This window comes from Colletotrichum graminicola (genome assembly GCF_000149035.1).
Source record: "Colletotrichum graminicola M1.001 genomic scaffold supercont1.27, whole genome shotgun sequence".
Lineage (NCBI taxonomy): Eukaryota > Fungi > Ascomycota > Sordariomycetes > Glomerellales > Glomerellaceae > Colletotrichum > Colletotrichum graminicola.
The window spans coordinates 133,782-158,124 of NW_007361031.1; the positions used below are offsets into that span (position 1 = coordinate 133,782).

The 24,343-nt window shown below is 54.3% G+C and overlaps 6 protein-coding genes across 6 annotated transcripts; 3 read left to right on the top strand and 3 right to left on the bottom strand.

The window, feature by feature from the left end:
- On the bottom strand, positions 1 to 735 carry GLRG_06677 (uncharacterized protein; the record flags this gene model as incomplete). Its single annotated transcript, XM_008097531.1, has 2 exons — positions 1 to 140; positions 717 to 735. The coding sequence occupies 2 exons, from the start codon at positions 733 to 735 to the stop codon at positions 1 to 3; spliced, it is 159 nt and encodes a 52-aa protein (XP_008095722.1).
- A 7,623-nt stretch (positions 736 to 8,358) lies between these two features.
- Positions 8,359 to 10,865, top strand: GLRG_06678 (GTPase-activator protein for Ras-like GTPase; the record flags this gene model as incomplete). Its single annotated transcript, XM_008097532.1, has 4 exons — positions 8,359 to 8,560; positions 8,619 to 9,001; positions 9,058 to 10,651; positions 10,705 to 10,865. The coding sequence occupies 4 exons, from the start codon at positions 8,359 to 8,361 to the stop codon at positions 10,863 to 10,865; spliced, it is 2,340 nt and encodes a 779-aa protein (XP_008095723.1).
- A 2,648-nt stretch (positions 10,866 to 13,513) lies between these two features.
- On the bottom strand, positions 13,514 to 15,860 carry GLRG_06679 (uncharacterized protein; the record flags this gene model as incomplete). Its single annotated transcript, XM_008097533.1, has 2 exons — positions 13,514 to 13,939; positions 14,016 to 15,860. 2 exons carry the CDS (start codon positions 15,858 to 15,860, stop codon positions 13,514 to 13,516), a joined length of 2,271 nt encoding a protein of 756 aa, XP_008095724.1.
- A 1,344-nt stretch (positions 15,861 to 17,204) lies between these two features.
- Positions 17,205 to 18,257, bottom strand: GLRG_06680 (ASF1 like histone chaperone; the record flags this gene model as incomplete). The annotated part of the gene is made up of 4 exons (XM_008097534.1): positions 17,205 to 17,586; positions 17,651 to 17,959; positions 18,016 to 18,055; positions 18,149 to 18,257. The coding sequence occupies 4 exons, from the start codon at positions 18,255 to 18,257 to the stop codon at positions 17,205 to 17,207; spliced, it is 840 nt and encodes a 279-aa protein (XP_008095725.1).
- A 1,264-nt stretch (positions 18,258 to 19,521) lies between these two features.
- Positions 19,522 to 22,849, top strand: GLRG_06681 (mRNA 3'-end-processing protein RNA14; the record flags this gene model as incomplete). Its single annotated transcript, XM_008097535.1, has 4 exons — positions 19,522 to 20,229; positions 20,286 to 20,717; positions 20,770 to 21,787; positions 21,837 to 22,849. 4 exons carry the CDS (start codon positions 19,522 to 19,524, stop codon positions 22,847 to 22,849), a joined length of 3,171 nt encoding a protein of 1,056 aa, XP_008095726.1.
- A 1,133-nt stretch (positions 22,850 to 23,982) lies between these two features.
- Positions 23,983 to 24,247, top strand: GLRG_06682 (uncharacterized protein; the record flags this gene model as incomplete). The annotated part of the gene is made up of 2 exons (XM_008097536.1): positions 23,983 to 23,997; positions 24,062 to 24,247. 2 exons carry the CDS (start codon positions 23,983 to 23,985, stop codon positions 24,245 to 24,247), a joined length of 201 nt encoding a protein of 66 aa, XP_008095727.1.
- Between the last annotated feature and the right edge of the window lie 96 nt (positions 24,248 to 24,343).

A 24,343-nucleotide genomic window follows, 5' to 3' on the forward strand; every position in this document is an offset into this window, starting at 1 on the left:
TCACAAAATCGCGATCATCGTCATTTCAACATCGTTATCGTTGACGAGCTGCTCGGGGCAGACTGCCAAGTCGGCTCTCCACCGGTTCTTCGACGCCCGCAGCCCGCAGCCCGCAGCCCGCAGTCCGCAGTCACCGGGGTCTGGGAGGAGCTAGCGATAACCTCTCTCCACTGCGGTAGACAGCGACCAGTCAGGGAGATGCAGCGGTGCGGGTGAGATCTACCGGCACAGCGCCTTGAACTTCCGTTCTCCACCAAGAGCATATGACGTACGATTTCCCTTCTCAGTTGAGGTACCGACCGAAAGGGCTGCAGAACCTCGGGTTTGCCTCAGTGAGGTGGAGGAACCGGCCCCTAGCCACCTCGTGTTAATCATCACGGGTCACATTGATTGAGCGTCAAAGCGCAAGACTCAGCTCTCTCTCTTTCTCTCTATTTCTCTTCCCATGACCTGATGAGATACAGGCGACAATGCCTTGTTCTCCAGGGTAAGACGCAACCTGGCCAACGGCAGGCGCAAGATCGGCCGCGGAGATTAAGGGAGGCGCCTCCTGCAGGGTCCACGGGACGCGGACAGTGACAGCTGTTGACGAGAGCTTTGACGTCGGACACCTGCAGGATGTGTGCTCCCTGGATGTGGCGTTTTCTGTGTTTCTGCGTCCCGTCTCAAAAGAGGGAAATGTTCGTGTAGCTCTGGCAAGCAGATCTGGGACATACTGATGGCCTCGTCCGACATCGTTCAAAGTTCGTTTCGTTCCGTGTGCGCGCGGAAACGGCGTGATACCTAGCACAAGCGAAGGGACACGAGGCTGCTGGGGGCAAAGACGACGGGCGTTTGTTGCAAACTGCCACATTGAGAAAGAACTCATCCGCCACCTTCAATATCATCGATTCGGACAGTAAGGCCTGATATCGCGTAAGCTCCACTCAGACTTGTGTAGCTATCATAAGCTAGGTATGTTGTTGACATGGACCCCACCCCCAAAGGTATCCGTTGGCGATATGTGCGCCGTTCGGGCGATAAGGTATCTTGGACAGCATCGCGATGGCCTGACCTAGAAGGGGGTGCGCGACGCCCTTTCCAAGCCGCTTGGATGGGAGATTGTTGGTTTCACTCTGGGAATCCCGTGTGGTAGTCATTGATTGGCTACAAGCGGCTGCGGCCACCTCTAGCATCGGGTGCAGAGTCTCGATTCGGTGCTGTGATTCGTGTTGTATGGGAAGATGTTCTGCGCATCTCCTCGATTCGCATAGACTGCACCGCAGCAGTAGAAGATCATCGGCAAGGGCACAGCTGTATTCACTTTGATTGGCTCATCACCGGCGACATGTTCACCAGCTTAGGCTTTCTGTGAGGGCTTAAGTCGGAATCGGTGCCATGGGTCCAAGAGGCTAAAGAACAGGGGTTTGAAATCTCGCGGCATCCTAAGGAGAACGGAGTTCAAGTCGCTATTAGGAATAGCGGCGGTGGCGGCGGCGACGACGACGACGACAAGCCCATGGGTATGATGCAGGCCCTGGGCTCACCGTCGCTTTAGAGAGAAGGTTGCATCGAAGTGTTGCGCGACGCGTACTCTAGTGTATTTCTTGCACACAACACGCGCAGGCGGAGCAGACAAAAGGCTTTTGAACATTGGCGGAGCGGTTCTGAACCGTCTCCCGCGGCGTGTCTAGTCTCCAACTTTCTTGGAGACGATCCTAAGTACTCTTTGGACAAGGCCAGGAACAAGACGAGCTTGATGCTAGGGGCTACCGCAACTGCCAAGGTGGGTGATCCTTATGAAATCGCATCCTGTCCTTCCACGTGTCGCGGGCATGTGGAAATGAAAGAGCATGGGCTAGCTAAGGGCGGTGCAATGAGGGGGAGACTTTACGGATATTGCCTTTTGTTCCCTTCCCGGCTTCTTTGGAAGCGCGGTTTGGTACGGTAAGCCTCGAGAGAAAGCCACGTTGTAATGGCCTTGTCATCAGCCCCAAAGTTGTTTAGCAGAAGTATCATCTCGTCGGTGGCTGTGAGAGCCCCCTTTTGCCAACAGCGCGCGGGCAGGCCGCCAGGATGACCCCTGGGCCGAGAAGATATTACCTGTCACTGAGGCTGGCTGTTAGCTATCATTGTATGGCCTGTCTGTGATGTGATACTGACAGACAAACAGCATACCAGACTAACACGGTCCCTGGCATCTGAGCCAATGTATTTCCCAGTTTATGTGAGACACAGGGAACCGATGAGCGTCACCAGGTCAACAGTGACCACGACGTGGGATGCTTGACGAAGGCGCATTTCAGTTCAGCCTGGCGACAGATGGCAGGGTAGAAGTGTGGCTATTTAGCCACCGGCTCCGAGACGAGATCCGGACGTAGCAATCCTCCAATAACGCGGACGGGCCGCTGCGATGACGGCCGGGGTGCTCTTTCCACAATTTCTGGCACGCCTTGCTTCGGGTGAGGGAAGGGGGTGGTGGTGAAATAGCTGGGGTTGTTCTCGTCGGGCGTGTTAGGGCTCTCTTAAGCGGCGATATGTTTTCTCATGGAGAAGAGGCTTCGATTCGTATTCGACGTTTGAAACACGGCAGCTCACCAAAATGGTCGTATGTGATGGACGAATTTCACTGTCAGTAAAGGAGGATGACGAGTTGCTGGTTGGCTTAGAACTTTGCAGGGGTCGAAGGACCACCACGCTGTATTGTCCGCGCCCGAAGCCGAAAGGTAGCAATCATCTTGGAGCATTGGCAGTACTGGTTGGAGGGACCTGCCCGGTAATAGTTCCTCGACGAGCCGGGGCGCCCGCTCCGACAAAAGATTCTTGGGTTGTTCCATAAGCTTCCCCCCTTTCCACTTCCCGCTCAACCGCCCTCTCGAAGACATGGAGACCTACCCGATCTGGTCAAGTGTGTCCGACTCCCGCTTTGATCTCTACCACGACCGGGTTGACTTTGACCATCTCAGTCTACCTAGTACAGAGGGCATGGGGAAATGGGAATCGCGACGCTTTCTGACATGCCACTGTTTGTCGTCAACGGCACCAAACATTTATGAACTCACGGGCCGCCGGCCGGCTCATCTACGGCTCGGCCGGTCAGTTGGTCAAATCTGGTTCGCATGAACCGTGTCGATTCATCGTGTTACAGATCCTCCGAAAGGTGAATTGGGTCGGTCCAAAGACGGCTCCACCGTTCGTATTCTGCAGTGAAGAACGCCTGTGAGACTAGGAGGACATGGTTAGTGCCTGGTGGCAGCATGTCTGCTGCACGTTTGACCGTCGGGGCTATTTTCCTTTTTCTTGTTCGGGGAGTTTTATTCTCTTTCTTTCTCTTCAGCAGTTGGTGTAACGGACGCTAGCTCGAGATACCTACCCAGCTGAGAAGCAGCCGTTTCAAGGCTCCCTGCGCATGCGATATGCATGAAGAACGGGGGCGTCACGCTGGTTTCTTCTCTTGTCTGGCTGGTACTTTTCGCGACCAAAGATCCAAGCAGTGACGGCAGCAGAGGCCAATTTTCGAACTGAGTGTCTGACGCCGGTACATAGCCCCGTGGTTGCATGTTTGGCGGCTCGTCCATCCGTTCTTTTAAAAGAAAAAGAAGTCAGAGATCCGGTCCCGAACCCGTGGGCAGCGGTTCCTTGAAACTTGTACAGTCTGCTGCCAGAGAACTGTTTTGATCTACCGTCCACTCTCGGCAATTGTACATCGCTGGAAGGTCTCTCCAGAAAGGTAGATGCCTGTGTGGAGGCTCGAGTAGGGCGAAAGGTCGAATGCTGCTGAGTTGTGTTGTTGACCTATTCCCCTTCTCTGGCAGGATTACTTGGTGGCGCATCGGTGCAGATGTCGCCACCGACAATGCGTCACGTTAGAAGAAGTCGCATGGCACGATCATCGTCAACGATGATCTTTCCCGGGAGATTGTTAGTGTGACGCTCGAGTGCTGGGAAGCGGGTTCTTTGGCCGTTGTTAGTGGTTCTCTTAACCCGCCGTCTCAACGGTTAGGTGAGCCGGTACGTAAGGCAAGGTGTGCAGAGTACAAGACGATCCGGTGTGTTGGGACTCGGGATGTTAAGACGCCGTCCGTTGATGTTGCTGGCCAACGAATGAGTGAGTCTGTTCAATTGGGAATGACGAGGCCAACGCACTAATGGAAGAGACGAGAGCAAGTGTCTTGAATGACTGGCAAGGGAAATTCCCAGTCAAGCCGAGATGGGAGGACCGAAACCAGGCGAATGGGATTGCATCTTCCTCCTCGAGAGGTTAGCGAGTGGGATTAGTGCCACGTTGCCGATAGGTAGATGCACGTATGCATCTCCACCAGGCGGTGTTTGTGTTCCGCTACGGGAGACTCGGTGTGTAGCAGCTAGAGGCGAACATAGGTAGTTGAACGTTGTGAGGAATCTCGTGGCCTGATGCCCTGGTGATGGTGGTGGTGGTGGTGGTGGTCAGAAAAGTGAGGTGTGAGCGAATGCCTTGCTGCAACGGAGACCAGCGGTACGCTCTGCCGATTACTGTGCTGCTCATGGCCGGGGCTGGGAGCTGATGATGGCTGGGAAGCAGAGCAGAGCGCGTCATGACTGTGAATTTCGACATCAGCATGAACACCAACAACAATATCGAAATGCTATCGCTCTTGCCCCCCCTCTCTTTTTACTTTTCTCCCCTGGCGGTCGTTCACTGCCAGCGGCGATGGGCCGTGGTGACCTACCTGCCTACCTACCCAGCTACCTACCTGGAAGGTACGGGTACGTACTAATAGGTCATAAAAACAGGACCTAAGCGTCAGCACTGAGGTGATGTTTTCCCCTCTGCATCATCATTGGCCACAATCAAATTGACCTTTTGTTTTGGTCCGATTCATTCAGCACCCATTTCCCTACCTACACTAGGTAGGCGCCAACCTTACTATGTACGCAGTGTTGTCCTTGGCGCCAAACTAGGTAGGTAGGTAGGCAGTGTAGGGGGATACTTAGCTGAGGATACGTACCTGCAGGTCGAGGTGGGAAGAAGGTGCGACTGCGGGATGGGTGGATGATCCCGTCACTGGAGTGGGGATAGGCAGGTGCAGCAGCGGAGCAGATACGTGACGACCCTCTTTCTTTTTTCTCTGCAGCAGCGTAATATTGCTAGGGCGGTCGCGGCATGAGTAGTGCATGTGGCAGTTGACACGCATTATCCGTATGAGCAGGAGAGATGGAACCCCTGCAGCAGTCTCAAACACATTTCTGGCATTGCAGCAGGGCAGGACCAGTCATCGTCGTCCCATCTCACGCACTTGCATCCATCCATCTTTCCCGTCGGCTTCTGTCGAATTTCTTTCTGGCTGGATGCATGCATGCAGCTGCTGGTACAGGCGTCATTCTGCAATTCTGGCCCAGAAGTGCGTGCACATGGACGAGCGCGCATCAAGCGAATCTGTGAGCCAATCCTTCCTACCCAAGTAGATAAGATTGATTACCTACAATGAGCGAGAATTCCATCACCGTACGGATACATATACTATCTATGTACGGATACATAGCGTAATTACACGGCCGAGGCACCCCTCCTCCCTAGGTACGCAAGATTTGGTTCCGACTCATCGTTCAGGATGACCAGCTCGGACGGACGTTACACTGCCTACTGTCCACCTCCTAGTGTACATGCTCATTTCCAAGACACCGCAAGAGACATATTCGGTTGGAGGACATGTCTACACTATAGCCCCGAGTTCTCATTTTCGAGCCACTTGGATGAAGCTGTCAAACTTTGCGTGTCTTCCAGTCAAAGACTGGGTTGCCAAAGAAACCGCTCTGTCGCCCTTGCGGGCTTGGGTATTTGCACTCGTCTTCTCCTGTCTCCTCCTGTCTTGACCAGATGCAGCATTTTACAGTCCAGAGAGAGAGAGGGGGATTCTACAAGGATCGCGCTCCCCGCAAATGCTGTTGCCCCCTTGGGGCAGCAGCTGAAGACACAGAGCTTCTTTAGCCAGCTTATCTATCCAACTTTGTGCCCCCCCCCCCCCCCCCCCCCCCCCCGGCACCTTGAATAGGTACCTACCTACCTACCTACCTACCTACCTGTAGGCTGTAGATAGTCGTCTAGGTACGTGTATGTCCGTTGCTCCGGTACGTACCTGGCTGACATGATCGCTTTTGCCCCCCATCGCCTGAAGCCAGGAACCGCTCCACATCGCACGCACGAGGCAAGGGGCTCGCTCTCCCCCCTCCTTTCCACCCCTGCCTGGCGTGCCCTTCCACCGCATCCTTGCCCCACACTCCACCACTCCATTCTACACTAGGTACGGATACACTGCCATCTACACCACCACCTACCTGTTCAATCATCATCAGTCGCTCACTCACTCGTACTTGTACCGTCACATTGAATACGCGTATACTCACTCTGCTCCGTTTCTTTGACGCCTCTCGACTTGATGCTCCCACATTTGACACGATTTCGCGTCTGGCTGCAGCCGGTCTTTGGAAACAAACATGGCCCGAATTTTGCGACAACTAAACCATCAATCAGACACCCCGACCAGGAACTCCCGTCCTCCTCGTCCCGGAATCTTCACACCCCATCCATCGTAAACTACTGTACATCCACCTAGGTAGGTACCTAGGTAGTGTACGGATACACTACCCAACTGATTCTCACCCTCCAATAAAGTCAATCCTACGTCCACCTCTGTCTCTTTCAGCACTCGTACGCGCAAATGCTGCATGGAAATCGAGGTACCTACATGAGGGAACCCTCTCGCTATGCCTTGAAAATAGATGATTGATCGCTCCTAGCTGATGGGCGACGTGTGCTGGTCCTAATCGACCCACCCCCTTTATTCTTCCGACCCAAACTACCTACAGCATTATTCGTCCGTACCTTAATTTTCTCTTGCATCTGCCTCGCTATGGTACCGACCTAAACTGTCTGTCTACCTACCGTCACCTGCCTGCTCTGTCCGTTCGTACAAGGTACGTATCCATCCTACCTATACCGCACTAAGGTAGGTACACCACACAACACACACGCCCCCCCTCCCCATCACTTCCCCTCCACCGCGCACACTTTCTCTTGTCCATCCTTTTCTTTTCGCACGTTCCAAACCGCCGCCTTACGCAGTCCGACCCTCCTTTCCTTTCGAGGCGGCTTCCTATCTCTCTGCTGCACTATCCGTACTACTTGGGACTACCTTACCCCCAGAAGACTCCATCCTCATTCCACACAGAGCCAGCACGCACTCAACACTCCTCACGCACACACATACACTACACACAGCGCACACTCACTCATTCACTCACTCACAGATTCTCTCTTCCTCGCCTGATAGTCGGCTCGCTTCTGCTCTGTTTTAAACCCTCTCCCCTCCTCTCCCTTGTTCTGGCTTCCTGCAGTCGCCATTACACTCATCTAGTCACAGTCGCTGGCTTTGCGCCTCAAACAAATCTCAAGGGACTTCATCTCAACCCGACCCAGAAGAAGAGGGCTCTCACCACTACCACCACCGCCGTCAACGCCCGCCCGCCCCCCCCCCCCCCCCCCCCCCAAAAAGCAGCACGAGTCCCCGGTTATCTGACTGGATCTGGAACCTCGCCGCGCTCCTAGGCTTGATTTTAATTTAATCACCAGCGCCCACACATTTGCGACCGCGCCTGGCAAAGCTAAAACAGCGCCCTGCTTTCTCGCCGCGCCCTATCAAGTCCACCAAAGACGATATCCTTCGGCCTGACTCCCCCAACGAAGCTTCCGCTCGAAACACCACAAAAAACCAACACCACATTCTCGAAGTCTGCCATCTTTGGCTCCTGCTATTCTCTCTCTGTCCCCTCTTTCCGAGACCGACTCATCCCACATTTGCAGGCTCCTTTCTCGTTCTGGGTGGTTCGCACATCAATCAGTGTTTCGTGGCGTTCGCTGGACGACTACCAATTGTGCCTGTACACGCACAACACAAACACCTACCCACCCGCGCCTACACACACACACGCACACATACATTCGTAGCAGCTGTTCACACTCTAACCAAACGAGTTCCCGCACGACACCCACGACTCGCTTCCACTCGGCTCTCTCGTTCATCGCAAACCTTCCCCTCATTCTGCCGCACCCCTCCACCTCCACTTTGCAGCCACGTCGTCGTGCGAACCGCTCTCCTTTTCTCTCAATCGCGTCGCTGCGGTCCTGGAACGAGAATTTCGGGTTTGGATTCCGATCGGAACCTTCTCCATCAATTCATGCCGGATCCCCTCGAGTCGCCCCGCCATCCGTCTCAACCACAGCTGCACCGCATCTTTATCATCCAGCCGCAGACCGATTCATCACCAGCAGTTGTCGTAACCCCATCGTAGACGACGTCGAGACCCTATCCACCACAGGGGCTCGCTTGGGCGACCCTCAACATGTCCGTGATGTTACAAACACCTTCTCGAGCCTCGACCGCTTCCTCCTCGTCCTTCCAACCCCTTTCCCGCCAAAACACCATGTCCTCTTACGATGGATCGCGGTCCGCCCGCCAATCGAAGCGGTACTCCATGTCCGCCCTGTACATGTCCATGTCAGCGAACGAGACTGACCTGGAGATTGAGGATGAACTGGCCAAAGGTACGCAGAGCCGCCCCCTCAGCGACAAGGCTGTCGCCCGCTGACCCTTATTTCACAGCCCAAAAAATCCTTCGCGAATTGAAATCCAAAATCTCCTCGCAGTCAAAGAAGAATTTCGTTCTCGAAAAAGACGTGCGATACCTCGATTCTCGAATCGCTCTTCTTATCCAGAACCGCATGGCGTTGGAAGAACAGAACGAGGTGGCTAGCCACCTTGAAGACGCTACCGATATGCAAGAGGGCGCGTTCCCCAACGACGACAAGACGCAGAAGTACGGCAATCTGATGTTTCTGCTTCAGTCCGAGCCAAGGCACATTGCGCACTTGTGCCGATTGGTATCCATGTCAGAAATCGACTCTCTGCTGCAAACTGTCATGTTCACCATCTACGGAAACCAATACGAGAGTCGCGAAGAGCATCTGCTCTTGACCATGTTTCAGGTTCGTCGTAACGGAAAGATCGTCCCACAAGATACCTCGCTAATCTAGACTGTCAGTCTGTTCTGACGTACCAATTCGACAACACCCCCGAGTACTCGTCCCTTCTACGCGCCAACACTCCAGTTTCGCGAATGATGACGACGTACACGCGTAGAGGACCGGGTCAGAGTTTCCTCAAGTCGGTCCTGGCTGATAGAATCAACAGTCTGATCGAGCTGAAGGACCTCGATCTAGAGATCAACCCACTCAAAGTTTACGAACGCATGATTGAGCAGATCGAGGAGGATACCGGCACGCTCCCCCCTTCGCTTCCTAAGGGTATCACGGCCGAGCAGGCCGCCGAGAATCCCCAGGTCCAGGCTATTATTGAGCCGCGTCTGACAATGCTCACCGAGATTGCTAATGGCTTCTTGACGACCATCATTGACGGCCTCGAGGAGGCTCCGTACGGCATTCGGTGGATTTGCAAACAGATCCGAAGCCTGACAAAGCGCAAGTACCCCGATGCTAACGACCAGGTTATTTGCACCCTGATCGGCGGCTTTTTCTTCTTGCGATTCATCAATCCCGCCATCGTTACACCAAAGTCGTACATGCTCATCGACGGTCAGCCGGCCGAGCGGCCAAGAAGGACACTGACGTTGATTGCAAAAATGCTGCAGAACTTGGCCAACAAACCCTCGTACGCCAAGGAGCCGTATATGGCTAAGCTGCAGCCGTTCATTCAACAAAACAAAGAGCGTATCAACAAGTTCATGCTCGACCTGTGCGAAGTCGGAGATTTCTATGAGAGCCTGGAGATGGACAACTACGTCGCCCTCTCGAAGAAGGACCTGGAGCTCTCCATCACATTAAACGAAATCTATGCCATGCATGCTCTGATTGAGAAGCACAACAAAGAGCTCTGCAAGGACGACAACTCGCACCTGGGCATCATCATGTCGGAGCTTGGAGGCGCACCCCCGCAGGTTCCTCGCAAGGAGAACCGCGTCATCAACCTTCCTCTCTTCAGTAGGTGGGAGACGGCAATTGACGACCTGACTGCGGCGCTCGACATCACGCAAGAGGAAGTGTACTTTATGGAAGCCAAGTCCATCTTTGTGCAGATTATGCGGTCGATCCCGTCCAACAGCAGTGTCGCGCGGCGGCCCTTGCGACTGGAAAGAGTCGCTGACGCGGCGGCTACGAGCCGAAACGACGCGGTCATGGTTCGCAAGGGTATCAGGGCCATGGAGTTGTTGTCTCAACTGCAGGAACTGAAGGTTATTGACAAGAACGATCAGTTTGGGCTGCTGCGTGATGAGGTTGAGCAGGAGCTGCAGCATCTTGGGTCCCTCAAAGACGGTGTCATCCAGGAGACGAGCAAGTTGGAGGAGGTTTACAAGACTATTCGCGACCACAACACATACCTCGTGGGCCAACTGGAAACGTACAAGAGCTACCTCCACAATGTGCGGTCGCAGAGCGAGGGAACGAAACGAAAGCAGCAGAAGCAGCAGGTCCTCGGCCCCTACAAGTTCACCCACCAGCAACTGGAAAAGGAGGGTGTCATCCAGAAGAGCAACGTCCCGGATAACCGGAGGGCCAACATTTACTTCAACTTCACGAGCCCCCTGCCGGGAACGTTTGTTATTTCTCTCCACTACAAGGGTAAGTCGATGCGATGACTTGGGGCCATACACGTTTGGCTGACCATGATACAGGACGGAATCGTGGTCTACTCGAATTGGACCTCAAGCTTGACGACTTGCTTGAAATGCAGAAGGACGGCCAGGACGACTTGGACCTTGAATACGTCCAATTCAATGTGACCAAGGTCCTAACTCTGTTGAACAAGCGATTCGCAAGAAAGAAGGGGTGGTAAACGCCAGCACACGGGTCTCCCAACTTTCGACTGTACAACTTTCCTTCCCGGAGATACCCTTAACTGGCTTTTCATGGAATTAGGCGTTCTCGGCATTTCTTTGAAACCTGATACCACGACGTTTTCGTCTCCGTCGTCGCATCGCCCTCGACTTTCCGTACTAGCATTTGTATCCACCAATGCTTCTTTACTCCCTCTCCGAACCCGGTGTTATAAATGTCCTCCCGCCACGGCTGTCTAATTCACTTCGTTACGATGTTATTCGGTATCCCTACTCACACTGGCGTTCTGCACCTGCTTCTTTTGCATTCGTCCGAGTGCGATTACGTTTCAAAACGACAAAATCCGGACCAGGTCGCGTATAAGACTACAACCGTGGATATGGGAGCTTGGTTTTTTTTTTTTTTTCGGCTTTTTGTCTTGCACTGTACAGCCGAAGCGATGGTCCGGCTTGGAGGCTTTCTCTCGAGATACCTGCTACGTTATTTTAATTGCCCTCGTGTGGCCGAAGCCGAGAGATTCAGATGATTTATGCTTATTGTTGCGGGTTTTGGTCTGTGTTACTGTCTCGTTTTCTCTGTTTTCTAGTCCACGTCATGATGCGCGATGACGGCGTAGGTGTGTTCGGCTGGTCCGGCTGCTCTATTGTATGTCCCCTTTTTTTCCCCAGTTTACTTCATGTTTGAACGATACGCTAGAGAAGATGGACGATGCGAAATGGCATGAAGTGGATGATTGTCAACTTTCGACGCTTAGCTCTCGTTGCCGCCCTGTGATAACACTTTCGTATACTTGGGTCTTCGTACTGGGACCATTTGCTCATCAGCGATAGACTGGCAGGAGCCACTCACATTTGATGCCTGTTTTTTTTGCCTCATTGCTGAAACCGGCTATTAGGCTTTATCCAGTGGCGTGATGATGGGCATGCCGTGTCTTGAGACGCACACAAGAAAGAGTCCGGACTGTTCGGGAAGCTTTTGCCCCATCTGATGTTCGGTGTTCAGCAGTGGGATTGGAGGGGGGATAGATATATGGCATGACACCGTTACATTACCCCCACCAGCGCGCCTTTTTTTTGTGTGTTACGGCGGCAGAGGTTGCAAGTCGACGGCGGCAGCCAGTTGGTTGGAGTTTGGGTTTGGGACTAGTGTGAACGGGTGGGTAGGCCGATGTGTGTGTGTGTGTGTCAGTGAGGCCGGCGATTTCGCGGGGCGGACTGCAGAGCAAGAGGTATGCCAGGGGGGTGGCCGGTTGGCAGTTGTGTTGTCAGTGGGTGTGGTCTGGTTATCGTTGGTGGTAGGTACTCTCTCATTTTTTCGGTGGTATCGAGCAGTCGGCAGATGTAGAGTTTCTGGGGTTGTGTTTGGGTTTAGCTTGCGTGTTCCGTCCGCGTTCCTCGTCTTGTCATCCTTGTACGCTCTCCCTCCCCCCCACCAAAAAACGCTGGTGTTTATTTTGTCTGCAGGTGAGGCAAAGGGGTACGCAGCTACGGAGGTCGGAGACTCGGTCGCGTTATAGACGCTATAGACGTTGTGCGACTGGCGACAGTGAAGATTGGAACGTCTACGACTAGATACTAGAGGCCGTGGGCTGGGTTGGGGGAGAGGACAGAGATGTAACGGGGTGCTCTACCGGCCCTGCGTGTTTCTAAAAGACGAGAGCCGCTTCCCCTTTCCCCTTGCGAGGCTCTCCCGAATAGGGGGGTTGGCTGTATCGGACGGCGAACATGACCGTGTTGTTGTGGGCTGGTTTCCAGGCCGCCTCAGTGCCGAGCCTGGGAGGATAAGCAGCGGCCGGGATCGACGGCGTCGGGTTGGGAGTGGCACAGATTCTCCATGGTCCCCCCCCCCCCCCCCCCGGTTCCAGTCTGCCGGGCCCGGGGGTCGACACTGGATTAGTCAGCCTGGATGAGGGAAGACGAGAGTCCCGCCGGCCGTTTCTTTGCGGGGCAATCCCCGTCAAATACTAGATACGTGCGAAGTCGACGAACCTCAAAAAGAATAGATGGTGCCATGGAGTGGTGGCACCTATCGGATAATGCGTAAGATACCCCTTCAAAAGACGTCTTGACAAATAAATTTCCGACTGCGGACGGTAAAGTTCGTGCTATGAACTCTCTTACGTGGCCCCGTAGGGTGTGATTTGCCACGTCTGCGGATGTGTGTGCAGGCAGGCCGAACGCCGTTGGGTAATAAGAAGATTCGGAGGGGGGGGGGGGGGGGGGGCAAGTAAACCTTCTCCATGGGTAAGGAGTGTGTATACTGGTAGTTCATCCATCGGTTGGCATTTTTGGAGCTTCCAACAAACTCATCCGAGCCAACCAGAACGGCTTCTTGTTGAGGCTGGGAAATACAGCCCAAGCTAGAGTGATGCTTATCGCGAAGCCTGTATGTTCGTTGCGGTAGCTACAGACAGGCTTCATCTTATTCCTGTTGGCCAAAGCCTAAACGCAACAGCCTGGATTAGCCGGTATGGAGACCTGATTGGCGGCCCCAGACCAAGTAGATGGAGTATAAAGGTCAAGTCTTGGACCATCATATACTTATCGGTTTACGCTTTTTCAATACAAGCGAACATCTTTTTGCAGTCGTAGTAAAGATTGGATGCGTATCTCAGAAAAGCAAGCCAAAATCTATCAAACCCAGACATCAAACATGACCGAAAACCATTGTATTACCCTCCTCGGCCACCTTGACCTTACCTGCCTTCATGTTGCCATTATACAGCGACGGTCTCCAGCCCAACCACAACCCTAGGCGCCCTTCCTGGTGTTTCTCCTGAGCCGGCGGCTGCGGCTGCGGCGGTTTTCGGATCGTAAGCCGCCTCTTCCTGCTCGGTCTCACCTCTGTCGCAGGTATGGCGACCGCCGGCGGAGGCCTGCCCCCGCTCCCGTCGTCCATGAACCGGCGGAACGGCCACGCGAGGGCGGCCAGGGAGTGCCTCGCCAGCGAGTACCCCGCCCGCGTCTGCAGAAGGATGAGGGCCAGGATGAAGGGCACGCAGACGCAGACCATGGTCACTGCGAACCGCCAGTCTTGGGGCGGGATTGTAAATTCCGTAATGCCGAAGACGGACTGAGATGTTAACGTTAGATTGTGGACGGAGACGGATCATAGTTGAAAGGGGGGGGGGGGGGGGGGGGCTACGTACAGTCACAAACGTCAGGGGGAGGAACACCATGGACCCAAGAGTCAGCACCTTGATGTTGTCGCCCTGCTCGATCGCCCTCCTCGACTCCTTGATTGAGCTCCCGGTGAAGAGCTGGTCCCTCAGGCTCTCAATCTCTTTGCGCGTCGCAGCGTTCTTGGCGTGCACTGTCTCCAGGTCCCGGCACGCCCTCTCCAGGTCCGACCGCAGCGGCGCCATCTTGTCCCGGTACGCCCGGCCCTCGGGGCTGTCCGGCGACGGGTGTGGCCACAGCGTCTGGTGCCGGCCCTCCCAGAAGTCGTCGGGAAAGGTGTCCCGGTAAGCGGCGAGCATGGCGCGCAGGCCCTCGTTGACGACGCCTAGCGTGTTGTAGGCCCAGAAGTACCGTCGGATATAAGTATAGCCTTTATCTTCGAAGAGGAGTTTGTCTCTAAGTTTAGCGTCGAAAATAAAGTCCGTGGGCGGGGTGATGAGCTTAGCAATGCGGGCGTGGAGGGCGAGGGTCCTCTTCGTCGCGTCGCGGTACTCGGTCACCAGGGCGTCCAGGAATGCGTACGGTCCCGAGGGGAAGTTCTTGCGCGCCTCGGCATCGCCGCCCCGGAGGGTGTGCTCGTCATCCGGGAAAGACTGAATCGAGAGGAGGTGCCACGGCGCAAAGGTATCGAAGAGGAACCCTTCTTGCGGGCCCTCGCGACGGCGGGTCTGCTTCACGGATTGGCGTGGGGAGCCGGAGAGCGAGAGAGCGAGGATGGAGCTGCACTCGGCGATGTCGATGTGGTCCCGCGCTCGGCGGTCGGCGGGGCGCTTGTCGTACTTCTGGTAGGGGGCGGGCTCGAGGCCGTCGCCGACGATGGTGTAGTACTTGAAGACGAAGAAGAAGCTGCGTTGCCGCAAGTGCCGCGGAGACGGGTCACGGGCGAAGGCGCGGTGGACGCGGGCGGTCGTCTTGCCATTGTTACCGCGGTCCGTGATGAAGTGGTTGAAGAGCTCAGTCATGTCGAAGTACGGGGCCATGGTCATGTGCAGGGCGCCGAGCATGAGGGGCGAAGGCTCTTGGATGATTGTCACGAGCCCGACAGCTTGACCGTCCGCGTGGATGCCCTTGAGGGCGTTCCACACCGTCGGCGCGTCGACGATCTGGCTCAGCGACAGGACTACGTCGGACGCAGCGCCTCGGCGCTGGTCGTCGAGCTGCTTGCCCACGGGGCGAGGGAAGCCATCCTTATCAACATCATACAGCTCGAAGGTGGAACTGACGTATCCCTGGCTTTCGTAGGCGGCAAAGCTTGCAAAGTCTGCGTTCACGTCAATTTCGAGCTGTCGCTTGATCACGTCTGCCAGGCCAATAGCGGCGCCACCGGTGAAGTCGAAGTACTTGAGATGACGGAGGAGCTGGTTGTCCGTCCAAGCTACTCGTTTGATGAACTTCGAGACGGAGGAAGTGAGACTCCCGTCAGGGCTGGATGCGCCGCGAGGGACTGTGACGTCCAGCAAAGGGAGGTACTCGACGTCAAGCTCCGAGTGGATCGAGGCCGGAATGTGGTTCGTCTCGGCATCGTTGGAAAGTGGTCGCTTTTCGATTTTTTCGGAGAGGGTCGAGCGACGGCTACGATGGGTGGTTGCCGGGAATGTGGCCTCAGTTGGGAACACCGGGCTCTGGAAAGGGCTCTGATACGGACTGTGAGAGGGACGGGGCGATGGCGACAACGTGCCACTAGCTGTTCGTTGTTCTGGTCTTTCTCGCACGACGCTGGCGAGGGACTCGTGAAGGCTTCGTAAGCTGCGGAGGTATTGCTCGTGGCTTGCCTCGACGGCCCTGAGAAGCTCTTCGGGAGTCTGCGTTGACATGGTGAGCGAAATGCAAGAAGGTCCAGGGTTCAGGGCAATTATCGGAACCAGTTCAAGTGCAACGGAAATGGTCCCTAAGAAGTCTGGCCGAGCAAGATGAAGTGAAGAGACATGAGAAAAACGGGCAGTCCGCCCCTTGGACAGCAGACCTTTTCTAATACTCATTTGCACAGCCCACAAGACAACTAACAAGGCGACCAGCAGCAAGACACCGATACCGCTAGGCATCTTTGAAGGCCCATCCTGCTTCCGGAAGATTAGATCAAATCAATTTTTCAATTTCAAATGCGGCTGAGCTCGTCAGTATCAGAGTGCTGGACTTGAGCATGGGGGTCTCCGCGGGAGGCAATGAGGAGCGCGAAATGCAATGGTCCTAACTAGGTCGATAGCTGACGGATGGCTGTCACTGATATGACTCCTCGGCAGCATGAGAGTTGCGATGATCGGCCAACGACACCGAAACCAAGCTTTCGGCCACTTGGCTGGAGTTGTAAGCACGGATGCATGCCGCGTATGCACATCCGCACGTCCCGAATGTGAGTTGCGATGCAGGGCAGCGGAGTGGGTGCAGGATTCCAGCGCGCGGGGCGTTGGGCTAAAGACGCCGAGACCAAGGTGGGATGAGGTGACCGAGTGAGCGAGAGGGGTCAATGTCGGAGTTGACCAGCGATCACCGCCAGAAAGAGAGAAAATAAGGCTGTCGTGTACGTAGTGCCGGTCATCGGGGCGGCTTTGCGCGGCTCAGGACTTATAATGGCCGTGATGGCTGCCTTGGCGGTCGAAGATGGTGCTGCGCCACGCCGTTATTTTGTCCAAGTCAAGAAACTGGAGGGGGGGGGGGGTTGTCGTGTTGGGGTACCTAGTTTAGGCAGTGGACGAGTCCGCCGCCGTTTGTTTGTTTGAAAATGTCTCAATCACACGATGCAAAGGAACGCGCTAGGTATTGCATTGCTTCGCCGTGTGGAGCTTTGCATGCGTCCGTTCTCCTTCACCGAGCAGTCACTGGCTTTGGCCCAAGGCTCAGATCCTGAGGATACCTAGCTTCCTCGCAGTCACACTTCCCAGCCTGCCGTCGTAAGGACCCGCGTCCACAGAAAAATGTATCATTTGCATCTAATTACAGAAACCAAGGCTATCTCGGCGGCACTTGGCTCGTCCTCTTTCTTTCTTCTCAGGCCACTTCGTCTATAGTCAATGGCTCGAATACCTTATGCAATCATCGTCCAGGTCGTATTCTTCGTGTAAACCGCCATCCTGCGCATATTCTTGTGGAATATTCTCGAGGTTGGCAAAAACAATGGGGGTATGGGTAAAAGCGTCAAAACAACTGTCCAAGGTGGCATTCTAGTGGGAAGCGACCTCCGTGGCCTTGCTGGCCGAGTTGGCAGGCTTGTCGGCCGAGGTGTCAACGTCCATTGCATCGTCATCGACAGCCTCGCCCTCAACCTCTTCCTCCAGCTCGTCCTCGCTCTCGCCCTCAATGTCGACGCTGCCGTCGTCTGACATCTCGTCCTCCTCAACTGGGGCAGCTTCGCCCTCACCGTTCTCAACGCCAGCCATTTCGGCATCCTCGCCAGCGGGCTTCTCGCCGTTGGCACCGCTGTCGAGAGCGACATCGGCCTCCTCTTCCTCACGTTCATCAGCGCCATACTCTTCCTCATCGGCGACAAGGTCAGCCTCGGGCTGCTCAGGAGGGAACTCGGCGGGGGCGGAAGCCTCGTTGTCCCTGATCAACATTTGGTTAGCTCCACTATTGCTTTGCATTTTCATCGGTAGGGTTAAAAACATACCACTTGATGGCGAAACGGGTCACACGGGGCTTCTCGGCAAGGACGTTGCGCTTGACGCGCTCAATGATGGGCTTCGAAGGGGGCTCCGCGTTGAGTTCCTCCGAGTCGTATTCGTTGTTGACATAGTAGCCGACGCGAACGAACTCACGACCGTCGTAGGCGCAGGTCAGAAGGATCACAGTGACGCCGAGAATGTCGGCGTCGGGGATTCGGGACGTGTTAGGCGCATCGGCCTCGAAGATGAACTTGTTGACGCCGACAGGGACAGGTCCTACCAGCAGGCTGTCGAGCTCCTGGTCATACTGGTCGCTATTTCATGAAAGTTAGAGGAATGCGGTGTATGCGAAAAATTCACTCCGACTGACCTGGTAGCCGAGCCAACGTAGGTCAACTTCCACTCAAGGTCTAGGAGAAATAAATGTCAGTCGGAAAAAAGTTTTAGTCAAGGCATTGCAAAAAGAAAAGAAGAAAAATTGTGAGAAAAAAAGGGTCGCGTACCCTTCTCCAAGGATTCAAGACACTCAAAGGTGATCTCGAACTCGTATTTGTCCGTGAACTTGGCGGGGTTGTTCAGGACCTGAACACCCAAGAGCGAGACGATCGACATCGTGAAGAGTAGGCGGCAGCAACCTTGATCGGCTTGCGAAAAGGGGGATGAAAGATGGGTGGAAAAAGTCACTTAGACCTTAGCGGCGAGGAAGTGAAATTGAGGTCGAGGGGGACGAAGTTGGCCGGGATGGTGGGTTTGTATGGTGTTTTGGGGAGGCACAGAATTGTTTTGCTGCGGGCAGAGATGAAAGGAGATGGCTCCAGCATAGGCTCGTCAGTTGCGACGGGACAACGACGTGGACGGTGGAACATGGGACGCGTCTGCCTCCTGACCGCGAATTTCGCGTAAAGTGGGATACGTTTCTTGGCGCTAGCCTCTTTGGGTCTTCGCGCGCACCAGCCTGGCAAGGCCCCAGCCACACCACACTAACCTTGCTCTTACTGAGTTGCTGTTAGGTACTCGTCATTTCCTCCTCATTGCCTCATTGAACAACAACTTCAGATTTGGGGGTTTGAAGCGTAAGACAAGCAGACGACGAGAATACAGGTCCATGTACATGATCTACTACTTTTTTCTCTACCTTATGTCTTGGCACACATAGCAATCTCTGAGTGGCCCAGTAACGAGCGGCATCTTGAACAAAAGAAACTAATAGAGCCTTGCTGTCAAGCTCATTATGCAGCTACTGATGACTGAAGATGCACACGCAGCTGACTTTCCCTACATATGGAAGACGTTTACAAAATTTAATAATTGATAGAAAATTCTAAAAGTCAAGGACGAGCATAATGCATAGAGAACGTTATAACGAAAAAGCTTCTTCGATGAGGCCTAAGTGAAGTATCGGCCTCCCTCTTGCTAACGATATCCGCTTATCTAATCCGACTCCCCACTTCCAAGTACCGGAATTTATCCAGGTGACCGCCAAACTACGCTAGCCTGATTTCGGTCCTTGCTCACCCTCCAATCTTTCACTCTGCCAGGTTTCAGCCTTCCAGTTTTACATCCAATTGCTTTCCTTGTCAACATCCTCAGCTTCGCTGGCTCACCTCAGCCATCCGCGACAATCGAGAGCAGCGATTCGGCCAGTTGTACCGACGATTGTTTGCTTGGCGACCATCCACCCTCGATCCACCAGCCTATTTACGCCTTGTGACCAGGACCAACAGCGCATTTGCGCTCTGGGCCATCCTATCAGCTCATAGCTCCTTCGACCTGTGCCTCTTCGCGAATTCCATTGGGACTTCGATCGGTCGGCTGAAAGAAACCTCCCGTACCTCCCGTGTAGCTTCTCGACACGCTCGTTGAGCCCACCGGCGCAATGGATCCCGAACTCCCGCAGAGCGGCGAACACTTCGAGGGTGCGTCTTGGGGAGAAGAGGGATATGAAGAAGCAAATGATATACAGCATAGCGACCAACAAAGTCAAGATCCTGCCTTCCCACTTGCCCAAGCTGCGAATGGTGACTCAGAAGATGCTGGCGAATATGACCCAGAGTCGGTCACGATAACCTCAGTTCCAGAGACCTCAGAATCCAAGCCCCCAACCGATTCTACCCCCGCCCCTACTCCTACCACGTCCACATCGGCGAAGCCGAAATCTGGCAAGCCTAAAACACAAGGGGGCTTCTTAGTGGGAGACTCTGACGATGAGGAGGATGTGCCCACTCCAGCTTCCACTACCGCCGTTGTTCCAGATGCTGCGCAACCCCCCGTCACACAGAACCACCCTCCCCTCACTGTATCTACTCCAGTTCAGACTCAAGTCAGCGCTACTCCAGAGCAGCCAAACAATGGGACTGCAGTAAGAGCGCCCAGTGCCGCGCACGCGCCTGCCCCTCCGACTGTGCAGCCTCTACCCAGCAGAGACCCCAATGACACCTTTGGCATCCTGGAGGATCGTGTGAAGGAGGATCCGCGGGGCGATATGGAAGCCTGGCTTGCGTTGATCGCCGAACACCGCCGCTATGACCAGCTAGACGAGCTCCGTGCAGTGTACGAGCGTTTCGTCCAAGTCTTCCCTCAAGCTGTAAGTCCAATGTTTTAATCCGTCATTAGCAAGATCTACAGCTGACATATCAACAGGCAGACATCTGGGCAGATTGGGCCCAGCTTGAGCTGAGTTCCAACCGGTTCCAGGACGCCGAAGCACTATTCAACCGATCTCTGGTCAACGTACCGAACGTTAAGCTCTGGACAGTATACCTCAACTACATCCGCAGAAGATATGACCTCACAAACGACCCCAATGGTGAGGCTCGCCGAATTCTCAGCATGTCATACGACTTCGTGATTGGCTCGGTCGGCATTGATCGTGACTCGGGTCAACTGTGGAAGGACTACATTCAGTTTATCAAGAGTGGTCCAGGTCAGGTTGGAGGCAGTGGTTGGCAAGATCAGCAGAAGATGGATCAGCTGCGCAAGGCCTACCATCGCGCGATCACGGTTCCCATGTCCGCACTCACGGACTTGTGGAAGGACTATGATCAGTTCGAGATGAGCCTCAACAAGACAACTGTAAGTCCCCTTTGGGCATAACTAGATGGCGAATACTAATAGCTACCAACAGGGTCGCCAGTTCATCCAGAAGCGCTCGCCGGCATATATGACAGCTAAGGCAGCGAACTCCCAGCTTGACCGACTGATTCCTAGACTTCAGCGAACGTCTCTCCCACGGCTTCCACCTGCTCCTGGCTTTGATGGTGATCAGGAGTTTCTGGAACAGGTTGAGATCTGGAAGAAGTGGATTCAGTGGGAAAAGGACGACCCGCTGGTTCTTCTCGACGAGGAACCCGAAGCCTACAAAGCACGTATCTTATACTGCTACAGGCAAGCTTTGATGGCCCTTCGATTCTGGCCTGAGATCTGGGTTGATGCTGCGGAGTGGTGCTTCGCCAATAACATCACCAAGGATGGCAAAGAGCTAGGCCTTTCCTTCCTGACTGACGGCATCGAGGCCAACCCTGAGAGCGTTTTGCTGGCGCTGAAGCATGGCGATCGCGTGGAGTCGACTTATCAAGCCGGAGACGACGAAGCGAGCAAGGCTGCCCGCGCGAAGGCCATTCGCGAGCCCTACAGCCGGGTCCTCGACACGTTGTACGCCATGTCCAAGAAGATCAAGGAACGGGAGGAGCGGGAAGTTCGCAAGATTGAGGAAGCTGCGGCGCGCGACCCGAATGTCAAAGATTCGATCGAAAACAACGACGAGGAACCCGATAGTGAAAACAACAGACCAGCCGATCTCGGAAGAGAGGAGCGTATCAAGGCTGTCAAGCACGGCTTTTCGGTACAAGCGGACATGCTCAAACGTACTATTTCGTTCGTGTGGATTGCGCTTTGCCGAGCTGCACGGAGAACACAAGGCAAAGGCAACACGACTTCAGGTCTCAGACAGGTATTCATCGAGGCTCGCGGTCGGGGCCAACTGACCAGTGATGTCTATATCGCTGTTGCCAAGATGGAGGCCCTCATCTACAATGATCCTGCCGGTGGTAAGATCTTCGATCGCGGTGCCAAGCTGTTTCCGGAAGACGCTAGCTTCATGTTGGAGTATCTCAAGTTCTTGCACTCGAAGGGCGATACAACAAGTAAGTGCCAATATTTCGAGTCCTTTGCTTTGTGCTAATCCTTGCCTAGACGCTCGCGTGGTGTTCGAGACATGCGTCAACCGTCTCACACAGAAAGATGACAAGAAGGATCAGGCCAAGCAGTTGTATTCCTACTTCCACAAGTACGAATCACAATTTGGCGAGCTTTCCTCTATTTCCGAGCTTGAGAAGCGCATCTCGGAGCTCTGGCCGACTGACCCTAAACTCACACACTTTGCGAACCGTTTCTCGGTCGAGACATTTGATCCGATTTCTTATCGCCTCATTATCTCACCGGCTGTCCAACTGCGGCCAAAGATGTTGATCCCGGCTATTGAACAACCGACTTCAGTGCGACAGACTCCGATGCCACCGCTGCCGATCCGTCAGACGGCCAGCCCAGGTCCTCAGTACATTGGCAACACAAACTCGCCTAAGAGACCGTTCGCGGGCGATGAGTACGAAGAACTCAACCGGCCGCGAAAGCTTGCCAGAGGAGAGTCGCCCCTGAAAGGTGCCGCTGGTCGCCGTCTCGACCAGCAGAGACGGAACCAAGGAGCGCCTCTTTCTCGAGACATCACCTTTTTGCTGGGTATCTTGCCCCCGTCTCACGCTTACGCGCATTCGCCCGGCGCATTCCGCCTGAGCGCTCCCAACCTCGTCGGTCTCCTAAGAGAGACCCCTGTGCCGGACTACAGCGCCTGGAAAGCACAGCAAGAGCTCGGTGCTCGACAAAACAACGGTATGCAGCCCCCTTCCCATGGCCGGCAGGCATCTGGTGATTACTCTGGGTACGGACACGGTGGACGAAATTTGCCGCACAGGGCTCTTAGTTCGTTTGATGCCAGCGGTTGGCGCTTGGCGCCTTCCGGATATCGGAGCTCCCCTCTACGGCCTGGTTCCAGTGGCGGAAATCCCGAAGCAGCAGCATACCGACAGGATGCGACGCAGCAGGGAAACTACCTGCCAGCGGGTCCGTACGATGGAAATAGCTCCAGGGCACTACAGCCTGCCGGCTACTTTCAAGCACCGGCACAGCAATATGGGAAATACCAGTATTGATCTTGAAGAGCTGACAAATGGACATCCAGGGGCCGGTTTCCGAAGGGGTTGGGCTTAAGAGTGAAGTTCGACACTAGAACTCACTGATTTCCCACCAAATACCACTTTCTTCTTCCAGTCATTTTCCTTTGGGAGGTCGGTCTACAAAGCAGAGTTCAACACACTATGCTTGACCCCATCCCTCTGAACCGAACTGTTTCCCTGTTGGGCCATTGACTTCCTCATTTTGCGTTTGCGAACTCAAGGCAGGGCACCCTTTTGGTCTCTCCCATCTCCGAACAGAAATGACCGGCAGTATTCTGTATAATATCAAAAGTTAGGGGGTTCCGCATCGATGGGGCGTTCAGGGTGGGGGACACTTTACACGTGCGGCCGTCATGGCAGTAACATACTTATTTTCATCGGCAAGAACATAGAGTTGCATCAGTAGCTCATTGGCGGCATGCAAGAGGATCGAAAGTGGACAAGCAGGCGGGTGGAGTGCTTGTACGGAAGGTGTCGTGTGCTCACCTAGGTTAGCCAGAGGCTTGAGTACAAGAAGCAGACGATATTGGAAATACGTGCGTTTCGTGATATTTGACGATGCAGTGCAGTGCCAATGTGGTCAACTACGTATTTCGGGCCACTTCAGTCATCGATACCGAAATGACAGGTCGCAAACGGCATGGTCTGGTTGGTCATCTGAAAAGCAAATGGATGCCAGCGGGGAGATTAAACTTCAGACGAGCGTGAGTATGAGATTGAAGACAGAGGTAAAGTGCAAGCAACATAGAGATAGACGTGGCCTCCTTCTATTTCAGAAGAGGTGATTGATGAGGAGCAACTTGAAGAGACGTATGTGGCACGATACAATGAGCTGGCGCAGGCTCTGCGGCTGCACCTCCTCCGGTATTCCATCTTCGACACGGTCAACGTTGACTTCAGCGACATGACAACATCTCAGCTAGTCATGTTCGATATAGTGAAGTCGTCCTGTTAAGGGAAGATGGTGCCACCCATGAAAATGATATCGGGGTATTGTCTAAGGGATTGCACCGTCTTCCACTGCAGCGCTGAGTCCTTTCCAGTTCAAGAAAAAGGCAGATGAATCTATTGCGGTTGAATATGCAGAAAGAGGTGGTGACGAGGCCAAGATGCAGGTTGATGCCGTGGGTGGCAACGATTCCTCTCTAACTCTCCAGATCGCCAGCTTCTTCTCTCCAACAGCTACAGGCAAGAACTGGTCTGGAACTCTCCGGCTCTGCCATTATCTGCATGGCCACAATGCAGACTGTTGAGAATACGCAAAGCGCTATTGTCCGTATCACGTCGACTGTGGGTCTCGTGCAGCTCAATCTGGAGGAGTTGCAGTTCTCCTCAGGCATCTGCGCTTGCCAAAATGAGGGCGTTTGCACATAGACAGAACTGCTGATAGTACAGCCAATAACAGCTGTATATATGCAACATTTAAATGATCTCCGATCAAAACCCATAGTGAGGATAACAGGGTGCTCT